Here is a 23,850-nt window from a genome sequence, read left to right on the forward strand (position 1 = left end):
TGCTGTAATAAACCTTAAATCCAGGATCTTACCCAAATATCCTGAAAGAACCTCCTTCAATATAGTAATAAAATCCCCTCCAACTGCCCACCCCTACTTGTAACCTACCACCCCACACTGGACCCATATGGGTTATCGTCAAACAACTACAACCCATACTCAATGGGGACCCCATCCTGAAAGAAATCTTTCCTGAACCCCCTCATCTGGCCTTCAAACACCACCTCAAACTCATCATCAGAAGCAAGCTCCACACAGACCAGGACACACCAACTCAGAGCCGCATCAAACCCTGCCAGAAAACAGACGCAAAACCTGCAGACATATCTCCACTGCTACAATGATCAAGACCTCCCACAACACACCTTTCAAAATTGATGGGTCCTACACTTGCTTATCACAACATGTGGTGTACCTCCTCCAGGGCACTGAATGTCCCAATAGCAACTATGTGCATGAAACCAGACAATCATTACGCTCTCAAATAAATTCTCACAGAAAAATGACAAGAGACAAAAAAAAAACCAAAACCCTATCACCTGTGGGTGGATACTTTTCACAAAGCAATCACTTTGTATCTGACCTATCAGTCCTCTTCTTCAAAAGAAACTTGCACAACACTTCCAAAAGACAATCCTGGGAACTTCAATTATTCCTAAGGGCATTCTGCACCAAAAAATTGAAAATTCTTCACACAATATTTTAAAATTCTGCAAATTTTATTTATCAATAAATAAATGCAGAGGCTGTGGGGAGCACAGGCTACTGGTTGTATGAAGGTGGGAGATCACCCTGCAACCCCCACACACCCACCCCTGGGACACAGACTCAGCAGAGAGGCTGCACCTGACCCTGACACAGTACAAGGCCTGGACCTGCCCCAGAAACACTCTGGGGACCTGCTCCTCTGCGCCAGGCGCATCAGGTATGGGGCAGGCAGTCTCAACCAGGCAGGATCCAGGTGTGGGGCGAGAGGGTTTCTGTGTGGGACAATCTGGGTGCAGGTAGCTCAGTGCAGGGTCTAGGTGTGGGGGGATCTGGATTCACAGAAGCTCGCTGGGGGTAGTTTTCAGTGTCAGGGGCAATAGGACTCTCCAGGGGCTTCCAGATGAAGGTGGTTGGGGCTCAGCGGAGGGGCCTGGGTGTGGGGGTCTCAGCAGGGGAGTCTGGGTGCTGGGGAGTGGCATTTGGTGGGGTAGGGGTCTCGATGTAGCTAGTGGGGGGTCAGTGGCATGGGGGTCTGGATGTGGGGGCTCAGAGTAGTGCAGGGAGGGTGGGGCTCATCAGTGTAGGGGTTTGAGTGCAGGAAGCTCAGTGGGGGGTGGTCTGGGTGCAGGGGTGGGGGTCCGGAGGCAGGGGGTCTGGGTGCAGGGGGGCTCTAGATGCAGGGGTTGAGGTTTAGGGGGGTGAGGGAAAGGAGGGCTAGGAAGGTTCTGGGTGTACGGGGTAAGGCTTGGCGGGGTGTCTGAGTATGGGAAATCCAGATGCATGGGGATTGGGAGGATGTGGGAGCAGCTCCCCATTCAGTGACCCCTCCCCCTGCAGCTGAAGAGCACTAGGGGCAGGAAGCAGGGGAGGATGCTGAGCTTCCTGCAGCTTGGGGAGGTTTCTGGGAGTGGGTCTGACACAGCCCCAGCCACTCCTTGCAGGGGAAGAGGAAGTCCCATCCTCTCCTACCTCCAGCCCAGCCAGGACTAGCAGCTGATCCTGGCTCAGGGTAGGAGCCACTGGCTGGGGTGATTTACCTCTCTGCCGGCTACTCCAGGTGTCTGAAATGATGTACCTGCACTGCTAGGGAGTAGTGCATGCCTGTGCTTGCAGCTTCCCTTTGCTTCCCTGTCAGAAAGTCATTTTTCTGAGGAGAAGCAAAGAAATCTGTGGGGGACATGAATTTTGCACACGCGAAGTGATGCAGAATTGCCCGAGGAGTAGTCAATTTATACTTTGGTAGACATTAAAAATTATGGACTGAATAGAGACACTGGATTTATGGCTTATTACAACAATCTGTAACCCACTAGCATCCTCCCCCAGCAACTCCCCCACTCTTCCTGTTCTCCCTATGACGGGAGGGGTGTCAATGGGCCACTTCACTTTGAACGGTCCCTTGAAATATGTATTAACTACTTATGTTAAACAATCTTGTATTTAGCAGTGATGTTCTGAGTTAGGCCATGACTACACTAGAGAGCTTACAGTGGCACAGCTATTCTGATGCAGCTGTGGCGCTGTAAGATCTCCCATGTTGCTGCCCTATGCTGATGGGGGAGAGCTCTCCCTCGACATAATTAAACCACCCCCAAGGAGAGTGGCAGTAGCTATGTCAGTGGGAGAGGGTCTCCAGTGACATAGCGCTGTCCACACCGGCGCGTTTGTCAGTAATTTATGTTGCTCAGGAGGGTATTTTTTCACACTGCTGAGCAACATAAGTTATACAGACAAAAGTGCTAGTGTAGACTTAGCCTTATTTTCTCAGGTCAGGGCTACACTATATCGGTATAATTATGGTGCACAGGAGTGTGAAAAATCCACACCCCTGAGCAATGCAGTTATACCGACCTAATGGGTAATTGCAGAATGCCCACTTTCAGCATCATTTTCATCCAGACTGGCTGTGTTATAGAAAAGCTTTTCAAACACTTTAAAGTAAGATTCTGATATCAAATACATGTTGTACATCACCAGGTTTCTCCAAATTATGTCACTGAGTTATACTTGGGTATGTAATGAGTTTTTGTGTTACTGTTTATGATCTATTTTTCAATAATACCTCCTGTACAAGACTATCATGAGTACAAACGCAAATATATTAAAACTGCAATAAATTAGACTTAACCATATATATTAATACTATTTACAAGAGATTTTAAAACTTATGTGAATTTTAAAAGTATAACAATAATTACCAAGGCCCTGATCTTTCCAACAATTAAACATATACTTGACTTTATACATAAATTGTCCTACTGAAGTCAGTAAGACTACTCACATGTGTAAAGTTAAGTACGTGCTTAATTGTTTGCAAGGATTGAGGGCTTCATAGGAATAAACAATTTCGTGTACTGTTAAGCGATACAAAGCAGAATTAGGATATTTGGATTTATCTTTCAAACAGTTTTTATTGTCTTTATTTGTAAGAGCAACTATATAATGGCACAGTACTGTATATTTAATCTATTTGATGCAAGTGTTATGATGATACATACCTAATATTACTGAGGATTTTTAACCAAATTTTATACTGATGGGTTAAATGAAAAACAAAGCAATTGAAGAAGCAAAAGCTTTCAGTAATTTACATTTTCCTGATTTACAGTGTTTTTCAATTTCAGTCTATTTCAGACAATATAACATTAAAGAGTCTTTTATTATGTTCTCTCCTACTAAACAACTTCAGGCTTTTATGTTTGCTAATAAAGTTACACCTGCTACAATTCAATTCAGAAAAAACAGTGCACTACCATTAATAAAAGATTTTATGGCAAGTCCTATAATAAGACTAATATTAACCATGAATGACATTAATTGTGAATATCACTAGTGATAACTGACTCTTGATATTCAACAGTTTCTACCAGATCCAGTTTTTAAAATTTGCTGGCAAGATTCTTCTTCTGCTTATCTCTAGATGTAATAGTTATAAGTAAATTAGTGTTCCAGGTATACCAGTTACAACTGAAATAGTTATATGAACTCATATCAGTACTATTTGTTCAGAGCATGTTTCCATCCATAACAGTATTCAGTATTAACTATACATCCACATATGTTACATAAAATCATTATATGTTATTTACATTGATATTTATGCTTATTCTACAAATATTACATATTACAAGCTTGGTATGTAGAGAAACTCATTGACATGGATCACTGTGTTTTAAAACATGGACTAGAAAATAAAAAATAAAGAATATGCACCATGGAATATGGTTAACTGTCAATGTTTTCCAACAACAAAATCCCCATGTATTTCTTAGAAGACTACAAGCTTTTAAGCTTTTCCAATACATATCTTCTTTGAGATGAGGCTTCAGAAAAAAAAATTCAACTGATAAGTTTTCAGTCAAAGTGTTTTAAATCCTTCAGTCTTATGTCCAGATCTAATGTAACGGCAGATTTAAACACTTTAAATTCAGTTGGTAGGTGCAAGTTATCTTATTTTCAGCTTGTCTATATATGCAATGGTATCAACAGCTTAATGTGTCCATTTCTAAACTCACCACAGCTTACCTGTAATTTTTGTACTTTAAAATATCTGTTCAGGTATTGTTATGAACACGGAATGAAATTTGCTGAAATGAAATGCTTTGAGTATATTTCTTCCAAGATGATTGTGACAAAAGGTTATCATCAACGTTTCATAAAGAAAAAGTTATACTCAACAGTAAAACTTATTATTGCTACCTTATATCAAACAATAAAGTATTAACAACACAAAATGTTAATTAATTTCTAATTCTCTATTCTTTTATTTAAATTTCATGAAGGTTGATTGGACTTGATCCATCATTTTACGGAAAATTAATTATTTCAAATACATGCACCACTTTATGCAACCTGCCTGATTTGCATTGAGGAAAATTCAGCAGAAGTAATTGAGGCACAAGCAAATACTGGCACTGACTGAACTCAATTTTCATTCCAAATTTCTGCAAAATCCCAAGACACAACAATATCAGATGCAAGGGGGAAAACAAACAAAAGCAATGTGAAAAGGGAACATGAAGAGAGAATATTACAAGAATCAGAGAACAAAGGGATAGCAAAACTATTTTAGTGCCATAGATGAACAGAGAGGGCTTCATTCAGGCAAGGTGGAATAAGATATCATATGGCATCCTGACAATTGATGTCTTCATTTAAATGTAAGAATTTACATTCTAATTAGAAAGAATTTACATCTTAATCAGAGGCAGCTGTATTATCTTGTTACTGTTTTTTTCAAAGGTAATGAACTAAAGTACTGCTGTGCTTTTTCAACCAGAAACTAAATAGACAGCATACAGTGTTATTTTATAGCCTACCTGCTGTAAGCTGTTATTAATATTTTCAAAGATTAAATTCTAACTAAAATCTTTTTAAAATAAAAATTGTATTTGACATCATTCAGAACAATATGATAAAGACCTATTTAAAATATTTAACCAATACCCTTTCTAACTTACATTTTTATGTGTATGTACTTATCAAGGTATCATTAATATGGCACCAATGAAGCACAATGTTTAATTTTTAGGCTTCACTAAAGCAATATTATTTTAACTGTGGGAAGAGGAAGGCTTTTGAAATTAAGTTATCAGAAATTCAAGAGATCCCTTTTCCCAGTTTTTATCCAATGAGTAAAGTGTATCATAGTCTACTTAAAAAAAATCAACAGACTAGGACTGTTTTGTCAGAGATATACACATTTTAAATTAAAATGAAAGCAATTTTTTGGTTACAAAATGAACTCTGGCAATGGACATAAATGTAGGACAAAGAACACTATAGTACTGTACTACCTGAAAACTGGCCTTGTGGTTTAGGATATGTCTATACTGCAATGTAAGCCTAGGGTTAGTGGGACTTGAGTCAGTAGACCCTTGGTTTGCAAGCTCAGGGCTTGAGCATCCACACTGCCTATGGACTCTAGGTTTAGAATTTCTGGACTGGGTCCCAAACCTGGGGCTCCAGCACATCCATGCTGCAGTGCGACGATCAGAGGCAAATCAACATTCCCCCACTTCCTAGCACCCCAGCTGTGGCTGCTCGTGGTCTGTGGTGCAGTGCAGGAAAACTTGACGATCCAACCTGCATGTTTCAGGAAGTTGTAGTCTGCCAAGTTCCCAACAGATCTGGCCAAGCTGTCTGTTGGGTTTGCACATTCCTGGCAACTGGAGCCAGCAAGATGGAGGTGTCCCTATTTGAAAAGTTTCTCTTGCTTACGCTGTCACTCCTATTTCAACCAATGGGCTGAGCATCCATGAGATTTTGCTGAACTTTCTGGCCTATCAAAAGTGCATGATGGAGGAGAAGAATGATTCAGAAGTGGCAGAATCAAATTGTCTGATGTTACTCATGACTCTCATATAGCTGCTGAGGCCCCCTCCGTAGATGGGCGTTTCTGGAGCAGGGCCACTCGCACAGACTGGTGGGATCACATCGTCATGCAGACCTGGGATAACTGGCAGTGGATTCAGAAGTTTTGCAAGAAGAAAGCTACACTTCTGTAGATTTGTGAGCAGCTTGCCTGATCCTCCAGTTTCGTGACACATGCATAAGGACACCCATATCAGTCCACATGTGGGTTTCTATAAATATCTGGAAGCAAACCACCCCAGACTGCTACAGGTCCATTGCTAATCAGTTCAGCATTGGAAAGTCAACTGTGGATAAAGTGGTCATGGAGGTTTGGGAGGCAATCAGCCATGTGATTTACCCAAAGGTGATGGGCATAAACAATATCCCTGAAGTAACTGCTGGTCTTGAGAGCATGGGGTTTCTAAACTGCGCAAGGGCCATTGCTGGGACTCATGTGCCCATAGTTTGCCCTCCTCAAGGAGCAGGAGTACATAAAACACAAAGGGTGCTACACCATATTTATGTCAGCCCTTATGGACCACAAAGATTGATTTGGGACACACTGGAAAAGTTCATGATGCCAGGGTTTTCCCAACAACCAGGAGACTACATTCATGGACAGGCTGGGATACAATTCCTACCAAATGACATTGTCATAAATAGAGTTAATGGTCACACTGTTATCTTAGGGGACTCCGCATACCCCTTTTTTCCTTGGCTTATGAAACCATATCCTGATCTCAGAGGGCCAAGTAAAAGAAGATTTAAAAACACTCTCAGCAGTTGCAGAATGGTGACTGAATGTGCATTTGGCAGACTGAAATCTTGCTGGCGGTGTTTACAGACACGTTTGGATGCCTGTGTCATCAGTACTGTCTGCATTATTGTGGCTCACTATGCTCTTCACAATCTTTGTGAAGATTGTGCCAAAGGAGCCATTGGCCCCTGAATAGAGCTATGACAGTAATTGAACCAGTACACTCAACCAGAAAGTGTACCTATCCCTGCTGGGGCAGGATGCACCCAGTCAACATAAATCAGGTATGCTCTGTGCACCCACATATTGGACTTATATGGGCCAATATAAGAGGGAGAACAGTACATTTATGAATGTATTTGTACAATCTTTACAATAAATGAGGTACTGTCACATCATGAAATGAAATGTGTGTGTGTGGTTTGCCATGCATTGTAGTTATGAATGACATGATTGTTTATGAAATGGAGGTTCTGGGGGGGGGGTGAGTTACAAGAACTGTGGATTTTCAGTATGGCTTGATGTAGAGAAATGTATTGAGAAATAGTGTTTGCATACAACTGCCTAGTTGTCCCTTATGTGTTTACCTTTATTAGTTTAATTACAGTTTATATGATGTAGTGCACTGATGGCAATAAAATTTCTTAAAATAAAAACATTTGTTTTTGAACATATATTAGAAAAACACAATATTAACCCACCGCAGGGAGGCCAGCTGCAATTAGCACACCAAAACACCAATAATAAACCAACACCAAAATCTTCAACCAAAATGAAATGAATGAACAGTGCAAATAGTGAAACCAGTTCCAAACAATAAATCCCCTATTGTTGTGTATCTCTCCTGGCCCCCCAGTGTCCTTTTCCTTTCTTCCATGCTTGGAGTGTACTTGGGCTTCTGCAGTAGGATGGAGCTGTTCACAGTGGCAGGGGTCTACAAGGGAGTGAAGGCCTGCAGAGGAGAAGGGGTCAGAATAGGTGGAGGACTGCATGGGATAGATTTTTCCTGTTCAGCTCCTGTTAAATCCTCATTCATGGGCAATCCCATCATATAATTTTCCAAAGTGTTCCTGGTCTGCAGCACATAGAACTGTGGAGGGGACTCAAGATGTGGTCCTGATGCAGCAGGAGCCTGTATTCTGGTGGCCATAAGCATAAGCAGCCTCTCAAACAGGTCTTTCTGCTGGCCTCCCTCAGCCGACATTCCTGCTCAAGAAACTGTACTATAAGCCTCTCCTCATGCACTGAATCTCTGTCCTCTTCAACTGAAGCCTGTCTGTGCCTTGCATTTGCTGCTCCACTTGCCATGAATCCTTCTCCCTCTGGTACTGCACCTGCCTGATGGCCCTGTCTAGAATGTCCAGCACAAGTTCATCACGGAAATACTTCTGGTTGGACTGGTTCATGACAGTTATATATCTGGGACCTGTTGCAGTGGGCCTGCACTGCTAAGGTGGATGGACTAGCATATGTTAAAGGACTATCAGAGTTTAAAAGGATCTAAAAGCAGACATCAAACAGTGCATTTTTGTTTCAGTGCTTCACAATAAGTTCAGTGCACCCAAGGCAAAAGTGTCTTGTGCAATCTCAAGGCCAAAAAACAATATTTTGTAAAACTGACCTTTAATATATCCCAAGAGGAACGCCTCAGCTCCAGAAGCTCCTTGGCATTGAAAAGCACCTTCAAGTAGGGACTCAGAATTTGCTTCAGCTTCTCCGGGAGCAAAGCCTTCTGGGGCACCAGTTTGAGTACAAGAATCACTTTGGCAGCCTCATCTGGTGCTTTCTGGCATCCCTCCAGTAATAATGGATTCAGGGGATGAAAAGGTCACCATCCCAGTTGACCAAGCTGTTGTAAAGTGCTTGTGGCTCAGTGCTTGATGCAGTACTCAGCACCTGGTCAAACTCCTTGTAAAAGAGATAGGATGATAATGAGTTCTCAGGAGTGTGGTTCTCATCCCATTTCCGGTAGTCATTCTTTAGCTGCTTAATCTGCTCCCTGCACTGGTCTAGTGAATCCCTAACACTATCAGTTTCTTTATTAGCTGGTACGAGTGGTAATTCCTGGAAATCTTGCTAAAGTCCAACTGTTTGTTCACCTTGGCACCAGAGATTAACCAAAATCTGGCTGAGCTCCTATGATCAGCTAACAGCATGCTTGGCAAAGGACTTATTTGTGTCAGTGGCCATTACAAATGCAAGAAAAAGTTCCCTCTGCTTACAGCTCAGCAGTCAGAACAAAATGGAAGGGTTAAGTGTCAAGAAGTGGTACATGAAATAGGAGGGTTGCTTCAATTTCCTCTGAGTCATTTGGCTAGTGTTTGGATAGAAAGGACAAAGGACACTGTCCTATGGGACTGTAGTACAGCGTTAGTGGACTCTCATGACCCTAGTCTGGGAGTTCTGGGCTCCATCTACACTGCAAAACAATGGGATTTGGGCCTGGGCTCCCAAAGGACTCAGGCTCGAACGTTCCACCCTTGAGGGGCTTTGGGGCCTGGTCCTGGCCCAAATTAGACAGAATTGTGTGTAGATGGCAGTGGTGGCCTTGAGCCTGAGTCTGACGCTCGACTTACTTTATAGTGTAGACATGGCCTTAGAGATAGGACACTGACTCAGGAAATTTCGTATGTGACCTCTGGAAAATCTTCCTTTGTGTCTCAGTCCCCCATCTGTAAAATGGGGATACTAATCAGTCCTGTCTCCCGCATTATAACTCTTTTGTCTATTTAGATTAGAAGATCTTTAGGGCAGCGATTGTTTGTTACTATGTGCATATACAGTGTCCAGCACAATGGAGCCCCCATAATAAGATATTAAGTTAGTCTGGAGAAGTCATACTGTCTTCCTTTTCATTCTGAAACAATTTTTGTCCATCAACATTGTCATATATCGTTAATACTAATAATGCAAAGCCACGCCACCACCTAAATGTTCTAGATATCAGAGGAATCAGGATGATATGTTCAGCCTAGAAGGTGGAACCAATATATCTGATCTGATGGGACAATACTGTAGTAGTGGTCTGCAAAAGCAAGTAATAAGAGAACCAAGTAGAAAGAATTAAAGATCTTAAAGAAAGGATCCATGCTCCCTTTCTAGTGAATTAAAAAATAGCTGGTATCAGCCAGAATGACTCACATCATGAGACAGACAAACATACTGGCAGAATACCTGAACGCCTATTGCACTGGGGAAACGGAGAATGAAAACTATTCAGTTTGATAAATGGAATGAACAAAGTTGTCTACAAAGAATCACCAACCTCATCATTGTCAAGGTGTACAGCAGATCACAGAATAGGTAATTGTCGGTGCACGTACTTCTGAAAAGGAGAATTTTTGCTGACCTACTATACACTCTTTCTTGAATCTCAATCCTTCAGAAAATGGTAAATAATATGATAAAGGGCACATAATGCTGATAGCTTTTTTTGGCGTATGAGTTCACGGCTCACTAGTCCAGACTAAACATGACAAGACGACCCATCTTAGTTTTGGTTTACCCACCATTCCAGATCAGTTGAGATGAAATTCAGTTCACAATTATTCAAGCTAATGGTAAGGCTTGTTAAAAAAACAAAAAATAGAAAAGAAAAGAAAAGAAAAGGAAAGAAAAGAAAAGAAAAGAAAACTGCTGAAAGAAGCAAATGTTTTAGAATGACAATCACCCACGTGCCTGCATTGCAAGCGCATGTTGAATCTTAAAGATATAGTGCAAAATCTGGATTTCATTACTCCTTATGGTGGAGTGACAGGTTTCCTCTAGCAAATCTCTTCCAGATATTTGTGATTTCCTCTAGAAAGGTTTGAATGAAAGGTTCATACCATACTCCTGCTCTCACCATCTTGAGAGCCAAAGCCAATCACATTTTGGTAGACACTCCTTTTTTCTTGTGCAGAGGTTTCTCATATCTACAGTTAACATAAAGCCACAGGAAAAATTTCTCTTGGAGTCTTTTGCTGACCTTCAGAGAAATTTGGAATTCCTTCTTTGAATGCTTAAATTTGATTTTTTTTCTACTTCCCAACTAAAAAAATAGCACTTTGCTGCTGTGAATAAGTCAAACAGGGTAGAGAGGAAGTGGATCGTTTTGTCTTTATCAGAGGCAATGGCTATAAAAATGTAACTCTGCTTTACTCATGGTACTCCATAAATCAGCATCCACATTATCCTGATGCAATTGATATATACTGTTGAGAAAGTGAAAGTTTATGCTTTCAAGTTTACAAACAGTATAAAGCCACACAACACATCCTGAAAAATGAAAAGATGTTTGATACAATTATCAGCATGACCTTCCCATATGATGATAAGGCCATGATTTCTTGAACCTGCCTTATTTCTGTTTTGAAAAGTGACATTATTTGGAAGATTCCAGTAGCATCACAACACATTTACGTTGTGTTTTGTTTCTGAACTATGGAGCTTAACTACATACTCCTTAAACATTAGGATAATTTCCATTTAGTTCATGAAGCTGATTTAAAGTTGTCTTTACTGATACCGTATTTTAGCAATGATTCACTGGTTTTGAAGTCAACCAGACTACAGGATACATAGTGGATATAAACTTATTTTAATGTTTTCTCTTCTAAAATGATGTACAATATGAAGATTTCACTGAATTTCATTATTTTACCGTCTTTTGCAACTTGCTCTTACATTTATTTTGTAATGTTCTAGCTGACTTTTCACTGGTCTTTTCTTTCGGTAGTATGGAAACAATGAATGTACAAGTGATGTCTGGCATATTTCTAATTGTGCTTAGTGCAATAGCAAATTACAAATATGTAAAATATAAAATTTTGGTCTTAATATAAGATAATTAGAGGCAGCATTGTAGGCTTCTGGGTCCTTACTCCTTACATACCAGTCTACCCACTGAGGTTCAATGGGGCTAAGGCCCAGGGCCTTGTCTATATCTTTGCCTCTGTGGCTCTGGAACTTCAGCAGCATACAACAAAAATTATTTCTAAAATTTTATATATTTTATAAACTTTATACATTATAAGCTTACTGTTACTTGCAAGCCTGACTGATTTCTCTTTAAATGAATCACTCTGTATTAGTAGCTTCTTTTGTCTATGGGGAAAAATGATCTGTATACAAACTTGGAATAACTAACATTTTGGCTAACACCTAAATTTTCAAGCTCCCAAAGACATGAAAGCAGCAATACAACCTCAGAAAGCAGGATAGCTGCCTGAGTTATGCTGGAGAGATGTTGTGTTATCACAGAGCCTTCAAGATTAATGAGAGTTGAAACCACTCCTGAAAGGTATACAGGAAACTGAACACACTGATCTTTTGTAGGCTACAGGATGTTGTATGTTGACTATTTGACATTGCTTCATGGTAGAGGGGAATATAGGACCCTGTAACGTTAACAAAGATGATTGTTCTTGCTGCCTGGTTTCCTCTTCTCTCTCTCTTTGATCACTTCCACTCCAGCTTTTGGCCTCTCCAAAGATGGACTCTGCAAGGTTAATAATGAGCTCCTCCTAAGTAAATCTAGAGGACACTTCTCTGTTTTCATCCTTCTTGGTCTGTTACCTTTGACGTAGTTGTTCCCATCTTCCTCCTTTCATTTTGCTCTTCCCCGGCTCTGTTTTCTTTATTTCCTCTTTTGCTTTTAACTGCTCTTCCATCATTTGCTTTAATCTTGCCCTTCTCCATCTGTTGATGTCCCTGAGGGTTCTCAGTTGTTCTCAGTTCTCTCCTCCTCTTTCTCTGCACACTCTCTCTGGTCTTATTTCCTCACAAGGCTTTGACTTTCATCTCTGATATCCAAAAATTTTCTATCTCTATATGGATGTCCGATTGTCATCTCATATTTGATCTCCCCCAAAAATAAACTTTCCTCCTCCTTTCCTTTCTATATCTCCAATGACAACTTTGCTATCCTTCCTTTTGTAAAGGGTCTACTCAGTTCAACAAAAAATAATACTTTACTCAGAGGACTCCAGGCTGGGAACTTGTTGCTTTATTCAACTGCAGCAAAAGAGTGTGTGTATGTGTGGGGACAGGGGAAATAGAAATTTACAAAACAGGAAGTAATGGAGAGGTAGAGCATGGCTCCATCCCATAATACTCTGGGTAAGCCAGTTAACCCTATCATGATTACTTTACTATTCTTCCTATTTTCCCAACCCATTACTGTACTGTATTAATTGTTTCTTCTCTCTCTCATTTTATCCAGTCACTTGCTGAGTTCTGTCATCTCTTCCTCTTTTACACCACCAAAATTCACCCTTGGCTCACTGCCATGAATTATAAAATCATTGTCAATGCTATTGTCATCTCTAATCTTGTTTTCTTTGATATGCTATGTAACCTCCCTGCTTGTCGCCTCTCTAGTCTGGGTGCAATGCGACTGCTACAGCCATCTTCCACTCCCAGTGGTCTGATCCACATCTGCTTTCACTCTGAATACTTTCAATAGCTTTTCTCTCCCTCATCAAATTCAAGCTCTTGTCCTCTTCATCTACTGTCATCTCTGTTCTCATGTTCTCCAATGTCCCCCTCTCTCTGTGTGTTCTTTTCAGTTCCGTCATTTTACTCCTCCCTCGTCCTTTTACTATTTTTTGTTTCACAACTTCTATCATGTTGTTACCTATGCCCAGATCTGTCTCCCTACTCCCATCCACCAAGCACCCACTCTCACCTCCTTTAAATCAATCTCTTCAAATAATTCCCCCTCTCTTTGCATCAATAAAAATCTCCTTGCCCTGTGTTGAAGGCTGTCATGTCTTTTGTTTTGTCTTAGATTTTAAGCTCTTTAGGACAGAAAATGTGTGTTTTGTAAAGTGCTGTGTAATTTCATTGCACTATACACAGTAAATCTTTTGTAATAATAGCATTTGAGTGGAGGTTAATATTGCTTCTTGCAGGGTTAACCTCCCTTCCTCACCATTACCAGCTATTACAAAGAAAGTGTGCAGCAATGGAGAATGCACCACGGCAGCATGGCTTCTTACTGACCTATCCTGCTGGGGGAGACTTCGGGGCAGCATAGTGTTGCCAGTCCAAGTGGAACCCCTCAGATATCTGGGGAAGGACCTTGATTTTCCTGACAAACCTTACCCCTCAAATGGTCTGAAGGCTATGTCCCCTTCGGGTGACCAGATAATAAGTGTGAAAAATGGGGACAAGAGGTGAGAGGTACTAGGCACCTATATAAGACAAAGCCCCATATATCGGGACTGTCCCTATAAAATCAGGCTATCTGGTAACCCTACATACCCTATCCCCTCCACAAGGCTGCAAACTACTGCCCCTTCTGGGGCGAGTGCTCCTGAAATTCCAAGTTAATTTTTTAGAGTGCCTTTACCACTACTGCATTTGTTTATAGTGAAATGGGAACATACACAATAATTTTCAAAACCTGTAGAACGTAGGCTTCTCTATGTTTTAAAGTTGTCCTGTGTCTAAATCACATGAATGTTCCATGATAACAAGACATTAATATCTCTTGAAATAAGGAATTAACTACTTCTTTTGGATGTACTAAAGAAGAGGGAGTGATGAAGTATAACAGTAATCTTCAACCCAATCCAACAAAGGAAACAGCAGGTTTTTGTTATCTTTCAAAAGTGTAAGGACAGCTTTTTGAAAAGCTTTTGCTTATTGTTGCTGCTTCCATCTATGCTTTTCTATTAGTATACCTCATGTCCCTATGCAGTATGACATTAATGCAGCGTAAAAAGCTGACAGCCATGTTGAGAAGACTGGGAATGATATCAACCCTTTTTTGTTCAAGTGTTTGCCTATATATACTTAACAGTTTGCAATTTTAATTCTGCAAACTTCTTTGGTTAAATATTGGCTTACTATCAAAACAAAAAAAATGCAAAGGACTTAAGTTACTAGCTTGCTTGATTTTCAAAGGTAAAATGAACACCTGGAACCCCCATTTGGGCTTTAATGAGAATTGGAGCACCTCAGAATCTCTGTGAATCAGGCCATTTGGTTGAGCAATCATCAGAAATAATTCCTTGTATAGGTACCTAAGCAGAGGTAGATACATCCAGAACCATCATATATGAAGAGATCCTCACCCATAATTTCCAGAATAAATAAAAGAGGGTATTAGTACAGACAATATATAAGAGATGGTTTGTGACAAAGTTCTTTATTAGAAGGATGCCACTGGAGGCCGAAATCCTATCCGCTGTTAGCACCAAGGACTGTGAGAGGAGGTTGTTGGCAGCCCACTTCATCCTTCCTTGCCTGGAGCACTGTGATCTTCAGGGATGTTTGTTGTTTGATCCCTGACTTCTCCTTCTCTTCCTCTCTTGGTATCTTCTCTTTAAGTTATCCACACCCTACAGAGATCCCACTGCACATATACTTCCAAAGATATTCCATAAATACTGAAGGTGCAATACACAGTACGTTGGAGAATGTTAACACATTATTTTGCTGAAATTTAGTTCTTTGTCACAAGGCAACATTGATAGGATTTATTGCCAGCAATTTTCAATCTATCTTGAAAATAAGACTAAGGACTAAAACAGTAGGAAATCTAACCTCAAAACTCATATTTCACCACTTCTACACAGAGATACAGACTAATGACTACAGTAAAAAATAAAAATAAAAACCAACATTTACCCCGTGTAGCAAGCTGGATGAAAAAAAGACTTAACACAGGAAACATTGTAAATCTTGTGTGCCAAATTTAGCCCTCTTGTAAGAAGACACAACCCCACTGAAGATAGCAGAGTTGTGCCCACACATACCAGGCATGAGTTTGTCCCCCTCTGTTTAATTAATATGCATACTTCTTCAACATAAGTATTCACCGTATTTGTGATGCATCAATACACAATATAATTTTTTATTTTGCATCGCATTCCTTGATTTTTCATATAACGCTGATCTACCTCTGTTTCAGATTTTCAGTTTCAAGTGATAAACTACCACCAAAAGAAAATTTGAGACTTTGTGATTATTTTATAACCATTGGAAAAAGAACCCATCCAAACGCACAACTATTGCCATGCTACAATTTACTATAAAGAGGATATTTTCTCAACTGAAGACTCCAAGAAACAAGAAAATCATGTAAAAAACTAATGCTTTAAAAATAAACAGAAATTATGAATCTAATTTGCAATGATCCAAATGTATATGACGTTAGTGCTCTCCTAAAAAATGTATTAAAATCCTGTGAAACACCCTAGCGAAATCTGCAATTCCAAAATTTTTCCATTAACTGTCTGCACCATCTATGTGTAACGAGGACATTTTAAAAATAAATAATTCACTTAATTCACAATATGAACTTTTTTATCCTTGAGGAATTAATCCTACTGATCAGAAAGATATCTAAGTAAATTACCTTTAGATATGTTAATCCCTGCTGTTACAACATTGATTTATGATACATTTATGGCATAAGAATTATAAAAGAAGTGTAATTGAAGATATACAAATATTTAAAAGCAGCTATGAACTGGGTTTCACTTTTTAAAAAGTTTGTTTACATAAAATAAGCACCAGAAAATGGCAATACCCCACATATTAGGAGCAGACTTATACATTTTTTCAGATATAAGTAATTACTATTACCATATTATATCAAATCTTGTCATATGGAAGTCATTTTAGCAGTTCTGTCTCTGATTTTTGTGTCTTGTTACTGACTGAGACACATGTAGACATGAACTATTCCTGTAGAAGCACTGACTTGCTGGTTCAGGAAACAATAGTTTAATACAGCCATCAAGTCTGTCACTATATTATCACGTTTCAAGGGATTCCCAAATAATATCACAGAGGTTAAAATCCACCCATAAGTCAATATTATTATTATAGGTCTTCCTTTACGATGTGATGTTTTATTCTCATGTCTCCTCCTTAAGGGGTTGTAGCATGCTCCTATTATTAGGATCTTTCTATCTAGATATAACTGAAAAATAAAGTTAAAACTGTGCCTTGTAAAGTTATTATTCAAGGGCCAGAATCTGAGACTCTTATTCATGTGAGTAGTCCCTTTGATTTAGAAGGGATTACTCAACAAGTAAGGAACAGGAGTACTTGTGGCACCTTAGAGACTAACAAATTTATTTGAGCATAAGCTTTCGTAGGCTAAAACACACTTCATCGGATGCATGCCGCGGAAAATACAGTAGGAAGATTTTATATACACAGAGAACATGAAACAATGGGTGTTACCATACACACTATAACGAGAGTGATCAGTTAAGGTGAGCTATTACCAGCAGGAGAGAAAAAAAACCTTTTGTAGTGATAATCAAGATGGGCCATTTCCATTTTTGGTATGTTGGCAGAGGTGGGTCTTGAAGAGATATCTGAAGGGGAAGGAGATCAGCTCAGTGAGGGTGTTCCACTCATAAGAGGTAGTGTCAAAGAAAGCACAGAGTACATGTGCGAAGTTGAAAAATTAGCTAGCAGTGCTGCTGGTGTGGAGGAGCGGGGTGACTACAGAGGGATATTTTAATTTGACTATCAGGGTTACTGAACTTTTTTTCCTTTTCCTTTTTCAAATGAAGATGAAACAGTGTATTTTCTTGATATTCCCAATCATACTCAGTCACTAAATATTCCTCTGTAATACTGAGCTATTAAGCTACCTCTCTTGTGACGGTTTTCTGGACCATCCTGTATCACAGTATTGTGCATTGCTATTTATACTATTTAATAGTTTTATTTTTTCACATCTCTCTGTTTGTACACAAATATTCTTCATAGACATCGGCTCTTAATACTTTTCAGTGCTTGCTTATATTCCCCTTTCCCCCACTGTTTCCTAACGCAAAAGGGTCTTTGAAAGGGGGGTATGTGAATTGCATTACCCCACAAGTAATACCCACACCCCCATTTGAGATCGAAGTCCATTTCAAGAAATACTATGGCCAAAAGGTGGTATTTCTAAGAATAGGTGAGATTTCTCAGCAGGATACCTAACCAGCTGTTTCTGATATGACACAGTTTCATTCAGTTCAGAGTATGACGCAACATAAATTCAATTTACCCTCTATAAGTTAAATGATTTAGGTACTATATAATATAGCATGACAAGTTACCCCATTAAAAGCATAATGGAAGAGAAATTAAATGACTTTGAAAAAAGGGATCATCTGATTTTGATTACTATTTAAAAAAATAAAATTGACTAAATGTAATATTTAAGAGTGGACATACTTTTCTGGGAGTGGAAGAAGTGTGATTTTATGTTATTTGCACATCAGGTAGAAAAAGAGGACAAAACAGCCTCTTCACCAGCTAGGCTTTCACCATGCACCTTCATACATTCTATAGTCTTCTCTGATGATTCTGTCCCAAGGAAACAAGGACAAATAACTCATGCACGAAACTCTTTGGAGGTTACATTATGATGTGTGGAAAAGCAAACTTGTTAGAATAACTTTATTATGATTGTATGGTCAAGGTCTCATGATTTGAATAGTAAATGGGCCGTAACTACATATGGTGTATGCCCATGCTACATTTTTCCTTTCATATATCAGCACACATATAACCAGCTCATTCTCAGACTTTTTCTCTAACATGCATCCAATTGCCAGCAACAGGATATGCTTTGATTGGAAGCACCTATCTGAAATGAATAAAACAGAATAGTAGATCAACATAAAACATATGTTCCTGTGTCTACTGATGTACATCATAATATTTCAGGTTGCCAAACTTCATCACATGGTCTTATCTCTTTGGGTAAAACACTATATTCCTGGCCCCTCTGAGAACAAGCCTCACAAGGATCCAAATCAGCTCTAGGTCACAGATTCAATTCCAAACCAGGGGCCAAATTCATCCCTGGTATAACACCACTAAAGTCAGTGGAATTACACTATGGATGCAGTTGACCATGGGTTATTAGAAATCTGGAGAGACATTTCCTACTGACAGTAAAAAAACACCACCACAATTAAACAGACACCATGCAGAAAATAATGTTATTTGTTAGAGTTCAAAGTAGAACATAATTACCATAAAAATTACCATAGCAAATCCACTTGATAGTAATACTACTAACTGTAACAATAGTTCAGAAATATCATGCTTTGTAAGTTGGCTCATGTATTAAGAAGGATAAATACAAAATGAGTTACATAAATTCTATTCACAACGATTTTTAAAAAAAAATAGATATAGAACTGTAAATTCTGGCTTTTTCAAACTCTAAGTATGTTTTCATATTAAAGTACATGTGTGCTTCCTGACCCCCGGTCCTCACTGTCAAAAATATATAGCTGTACTTAGTAAGACAAGCCTAGATTTAAGTATTGCCTTTTATACAAAACCTGAAGATAAAAATGAGGCTTGGATTAATGTATAAAAGAGAAAATGATGTACTAAAAGCAAGACACTAAATCAATTTTAAACACCAAACACAATTTATGTCTGACTTTAAAACTCATCCTCAAAACATTAATCTATACAAAGGCCAGAAACTGAATGAGGCATAATTTGTGAAACTGATACCTTTCATCACAACCTCTAGCTGAAAAGGTCATTAGATATATTATATCTAAGTGAGCAGCTTATCCCTGCTTCATTACTGATAATTAAGGCAAGTAATATTTTCTTGACAGTAATGTGTCCAGTAAGAGATATAGTCTAGTTTGCATAAAATAGGCATTAATTACCAGAATAGTACCACAGATAAAAAAAAATTAAGTACCTATGTAACATGGTTTCATTATTTTTTCTTCATTTCCTTAAAGAATTAGCAGGCTCAGAAACATAATGAGCATATTAAGAAATCCATTTTCAAGCATTTATTAAAATCCATAATACATATTACACATAGATATTTGTACAATTACATAAACAAAAATGAAGGCATTTTAAACATATACATTATTTAAAATTCTTTATGTCAGCTTGCATTACTGAGTGAGTCAAATGTAATAAAGAGATCAAGTAGCAGATTAACATTTGGGACATTATTTAAGAATGTTATAGCACCCATGTGTAGGCCACAGAAGTGCAACATCACTGATCTGAAACTTCAGAGACTCAGACTCATAAACCCATTTCAGGGTTGCTCATGTTTTAGTTTATATTTAATCATATTTATATAAATATCAGTTTTGCTGTTATATAGAATAACATGTCTATTGAGAAAATGCTTAACTGATCACTTCTGTGTCTTTGGCTGAGAGAACCAGAACAACAGGGGTCAATCACTGAGTGAACTAAAGCTTATGCTGTTGAGCAGAAGATCAGTCTTTACATCAAACACCCATCACAACATACACCACTGAAACTTGGCTGGATGACTAACCTGAGTGGGTACTGACACAGCTATTTCTATGATTCATGATCCCGGAGGAAGAAGAGAGGACAGATACCTATTCTCTTCACATCCAACTTCAAAATTGTAACAGGGTCCTATTCTGAGAATGAATGTATGTAAATCTACTTATTTAGCATAAAAATACTGTGACAAATTCAATGTAGGAAGTCTTGTGCTCCAAAATCTACCACACATTCCCCCTCTTAACTGCAATTCTGCATAGCCTGGGGTTGGAATTCCTAAGACACACTATACTGGAGACAGAAATCAATATCCATACAGTCAACTTCTCCAACACACTGGCTCAGGATCTATCTATCATGACAATTAGGAGAGTCTCCAGATGGTCACAGGTCCAACTTATACAGCCAGACACAACTTGAACTTAAATCTTTTAGCTGGTGTGTAGACACTGAATATGTAGTAAAAACTTCCCTAACAGGGTCTGATCCTCACCAACTACAAACTTAGATCAGGGCCTTCCAGCCATCTAGTGAGTAAACCAACAACACTGGTCCATCGTTGGAAACTTGGGGTCTGAATGGCACATTGACCAGCCTCAGAACAAGTGCATAGGTAGGCTAGTAAGACACCACAACCATGTGTTGATCATAAGCATGACATCCAATCCCTAACAATAGCTGTCACTGAACCAGGATGATCTCTGCAATCTATGACAGATGAAACTGGAGAGTGGGAGATCAGAGCATCATTGGAAGAAGACAGATTCAAAATCTGATTCATTGCAGCAAAAGAAGTTTGCATGATCCTGTGCCATAAGCATTAAGAAGTCATGTTTCTTCTCCATCATACAGACTCTGAAGAGTCATGACTATCATAAATGTCCAGGGTAGTGAATCGTCTGACTAACCCATCAATCTCAATTTTTGCAAGGAGTTCTCATAGTACTCTGAAGACAAGACTGACTTTATCTGAACCAGTGTTGCTGGCACAGTGAACTTGGGATAAGAGGAGGGAAACCAAGTATCACCGCTTCACTACCAAGTTTGGGTTGGTCTCAAAAATGAAGGTTCTGACAGTGTCATCCCCAAATGTATAGGTAAACTTTCCACTCCATTACTCAAGTCATTCAAAATGTTAACTACTACCATACCCAGGACAGACCCCTGTGGGATCTCACTAGATATGTCCTCCCAGTTTGACAGCATATCACTGATAACTAATCTTTGAATATGGCCCTTCAAACAATTATGCACTCACCGTATAGTAATTTCATCTAGAGCACAATTTCCTAGTTTGTTTACAATAATGACACGGGGGAGTGTCAAAAGCCTTACTAAAATCTAGATAAGTCATGTCTACAGCTTTCCTCCTATCCACTACGCCAGTAACCCTGTCAAAGATAGAAATTAGGTTGGTTTGGCACTATCTGTTCTTGACAAAATCATTGCTGGCTATTATTTGTTACTCTATTATCCTCTAGGTGCTTACAAAGTAGTTAGTTTGACTAGTCTATAATTCTCCTGGTCCTTTTTGTTCCCCTTTTACTGTGTTTGCCTTTCTCCAGTCTGTTAGGACCTCACCCTTCTTTCATCAGTTTTCAAAGATAATGGCTAAAGTTTCTAAGATTGCTTCAGCTACTCCTTAAGTACCCTAGGATAAATTTAATCAGGATCTGTCAACATGAATATATCTAATTTATTTAAATATTCTTTAACCTGCTCTTTCCCTATTCTGGTTTGTGTTACTTCTCCCTTGTTGTTAATATTAATTGTGTTAGCATCTGGCCACAATTAAGCTTTTTAGTAAAAAATGAAGCAAAATAGGCATTGAACACCTCAGCCTTCTTGATGTCATCTGTTATTAGCCCTCCTTCCCCATTAAGTAGTGGGCCTACACTTTCCTTCATCTTTGTCTTTCTCTTAATGTACAGGTATATATAGAACTCCTTCTTGTTGTCTTTTATGTCACTTGGTAGCTGCAACTCATTTTGTGCCTTAGCCTTTCTGATTTTATCCCTATATGCTCACACTATTCTTTTGTATTCATCCTTAACAATTTGTCCATGTTTCCAATTAGGATTCCAGTGGTCAGAGCTACAGTGGTCAGGCCCAGTGGTCAGAGCCACAGTCAAGATCCAGCAGTCAAGAACCCGCAAGTGTCAGAACCAAGGGTCAGGGACAGTCAGGAACCCAGATTAAGAAACTGAGCAGGGGAACAGGGCTAGAGTGGACTGGAGCAGACCAGGGAACAAAGCAAGTGCAGGAATAATTGCAGCTGCAAGTGTCATGTTGAGCAGCCACTGCCCAAGAGCTACTGCTAGGCTTAAGAACAGTCCTGAAAATGCTGCTCAGCCAAGCAGGTGATCTGCCATTTAGGGATTTCAGCAGCAGTTAGCCAGCTGATCTCAAGTGCAACTGTAGGCCCTCATTCCTGGTTGTAACCTCCCCTTTGAGGATGCCTCCCAGGGGTCCTAGAGCCTGGTTTCTCAGGATGAGCCCAGTGGAAGTCCTGTAGTAGGTCCTGTAGGAATGTTTTCAACCAGTTCCATAACAGCCCACCAGGTACTGAAGTTTTCCCCTAACTTACTGGGAGTTAAGGATTTGTCAGACTACGTATTCTTCTTGTCCCAGAATGGTTATGGGCAGTAGTGATGGGTTGTCATGACACAGGAACATATTCTCAGTATAGGGCTTAAAGAGGGAAATGTGAAATCCCTCATTTTTGAGCAAAGCAGGTAGCTGCAGCTTGAAGGCTAGGGAATTGATCTGTTTCAAGATCTTGAATGGGCCAACTACTGGCGAGCATGTTTGGCTTATGGAAGAGCCAAATTGAGGTTCTGGGTAGATGGCCAGATCTTGTCCTCTATGGCTAGGTTGCGGGCAGTCCAACACCCCTGGTCAGCATGGTGTTTGTAAGTTTCTTTTGTGGAACTCAATTGCTCTTTGAGCTTTTGGGATCTTGGAGAAGTGGGGAGTCCAGTCTGCATCTGCAGGGAGTTTGTGGATACATCAAGATGGAATCATGGATGAAAACCATAGTTTGCAAAAAATGGGCTTTGTTGAGCTGAGGCATGGATTGCTCTGTTATAAGCAAATTCCACATAGTGGAGCAGAGAAAACCAGTCAGCTTGGTGGTAATTTAAAAAAAAACCAGATACTGTTCTAGAATTTGACTGACTGGTTCTGTTTGCCCATTGGTCTTTGGCTGGTAGGTAAAGTGAGGGACTCTATTCCAAGAAGCTGCAGAAACTCCCTCCAAAAACAGGAGATGAATTGGGGGCAGTTGATAGGCAGTAGTAGCAGAAGATATTCTCCAGAAAGATACGTGCTGTTTACAGGCTGGAAGGGATGGCACAACATGAAAAAAATGTGCCATTTTAGTTAGGATATTAATCACAACTAGGATCACTGTGTGCCCAGGAGAGTCAGGCAGTTCCACAATAAAGTCTATTGATAAGATAGACCTTATACTCTAGGGCAGGAGTTCCCAAACTTGTTTCGCAGCTTGTTCAGGGTAAGCCCCTGGCGGGCCGTGAGATGCTTTGTTTACCTGAGCTTCTGCAGGTTTGGCTGCTTGCAGCTCCCAGTGGCCGCGGTTTGCCGTTCCCGGTCAATGGGAGCTGCGGGAAGTGATGGCTAAACAAAGTATCTTGCGGCCTGCCAGCGGCTTGCCTTGAACAAGCTGTGAACCAAGTTTGGGAAACCTTGCTCTAGGGCAAAGGCTGGAGAAGGCTGAGCAATTTCAAGCACAGATTCTTGACTCATGAGCAAAGATT

At 39.7% G+C, this 23,850-nt stretch overlaps 1 protein-coding gene across 8 annotated transcripts in view; it reads right to left on the reverse strand.

Annotated features, from left to right (window-relative positions):
• ELP4 (elongator acetyltransferase complex subunit 4) overlaps positions 1 to 23,850 on the reverse strand; it is a 259,781-nt gene that overhangs the window by 72,557 nt on the left and 163,374 nt on the right. The window contains exon 10 of one of the 8 annotated variants that reach the window (XM_043549334.1): positions 17,011 to 17,139. The exons of 6 other annotated variants lie outside the window; for them this stretch is intronic. In XM_043549334.1, coding sequence (XP_043405269.1) covers positions 17,026 to 17,139 — 114 coding nt within the window. In that variant the 3' untranslated portion in view covers positions 17,011 to 17,025. One more of the 8 variants, XM_043549337.1, reaches the window with a different exon arrangement.

Source organism: Chelonia mydas, chromosome 6 (assembly GCF_015237465.2).
Source record: "Chelonia mydas isolate rCheMyd1 chromosome 6, rCheMyd1.pri.v2, whole genome shotgun sequence".
Classification (NCBI taxonomy): domain Eukaryota; kingdom Metazoa; phylum Chordata; order Testudines; family Cheloniidae; genus Chelonia; species Chelonia mydas.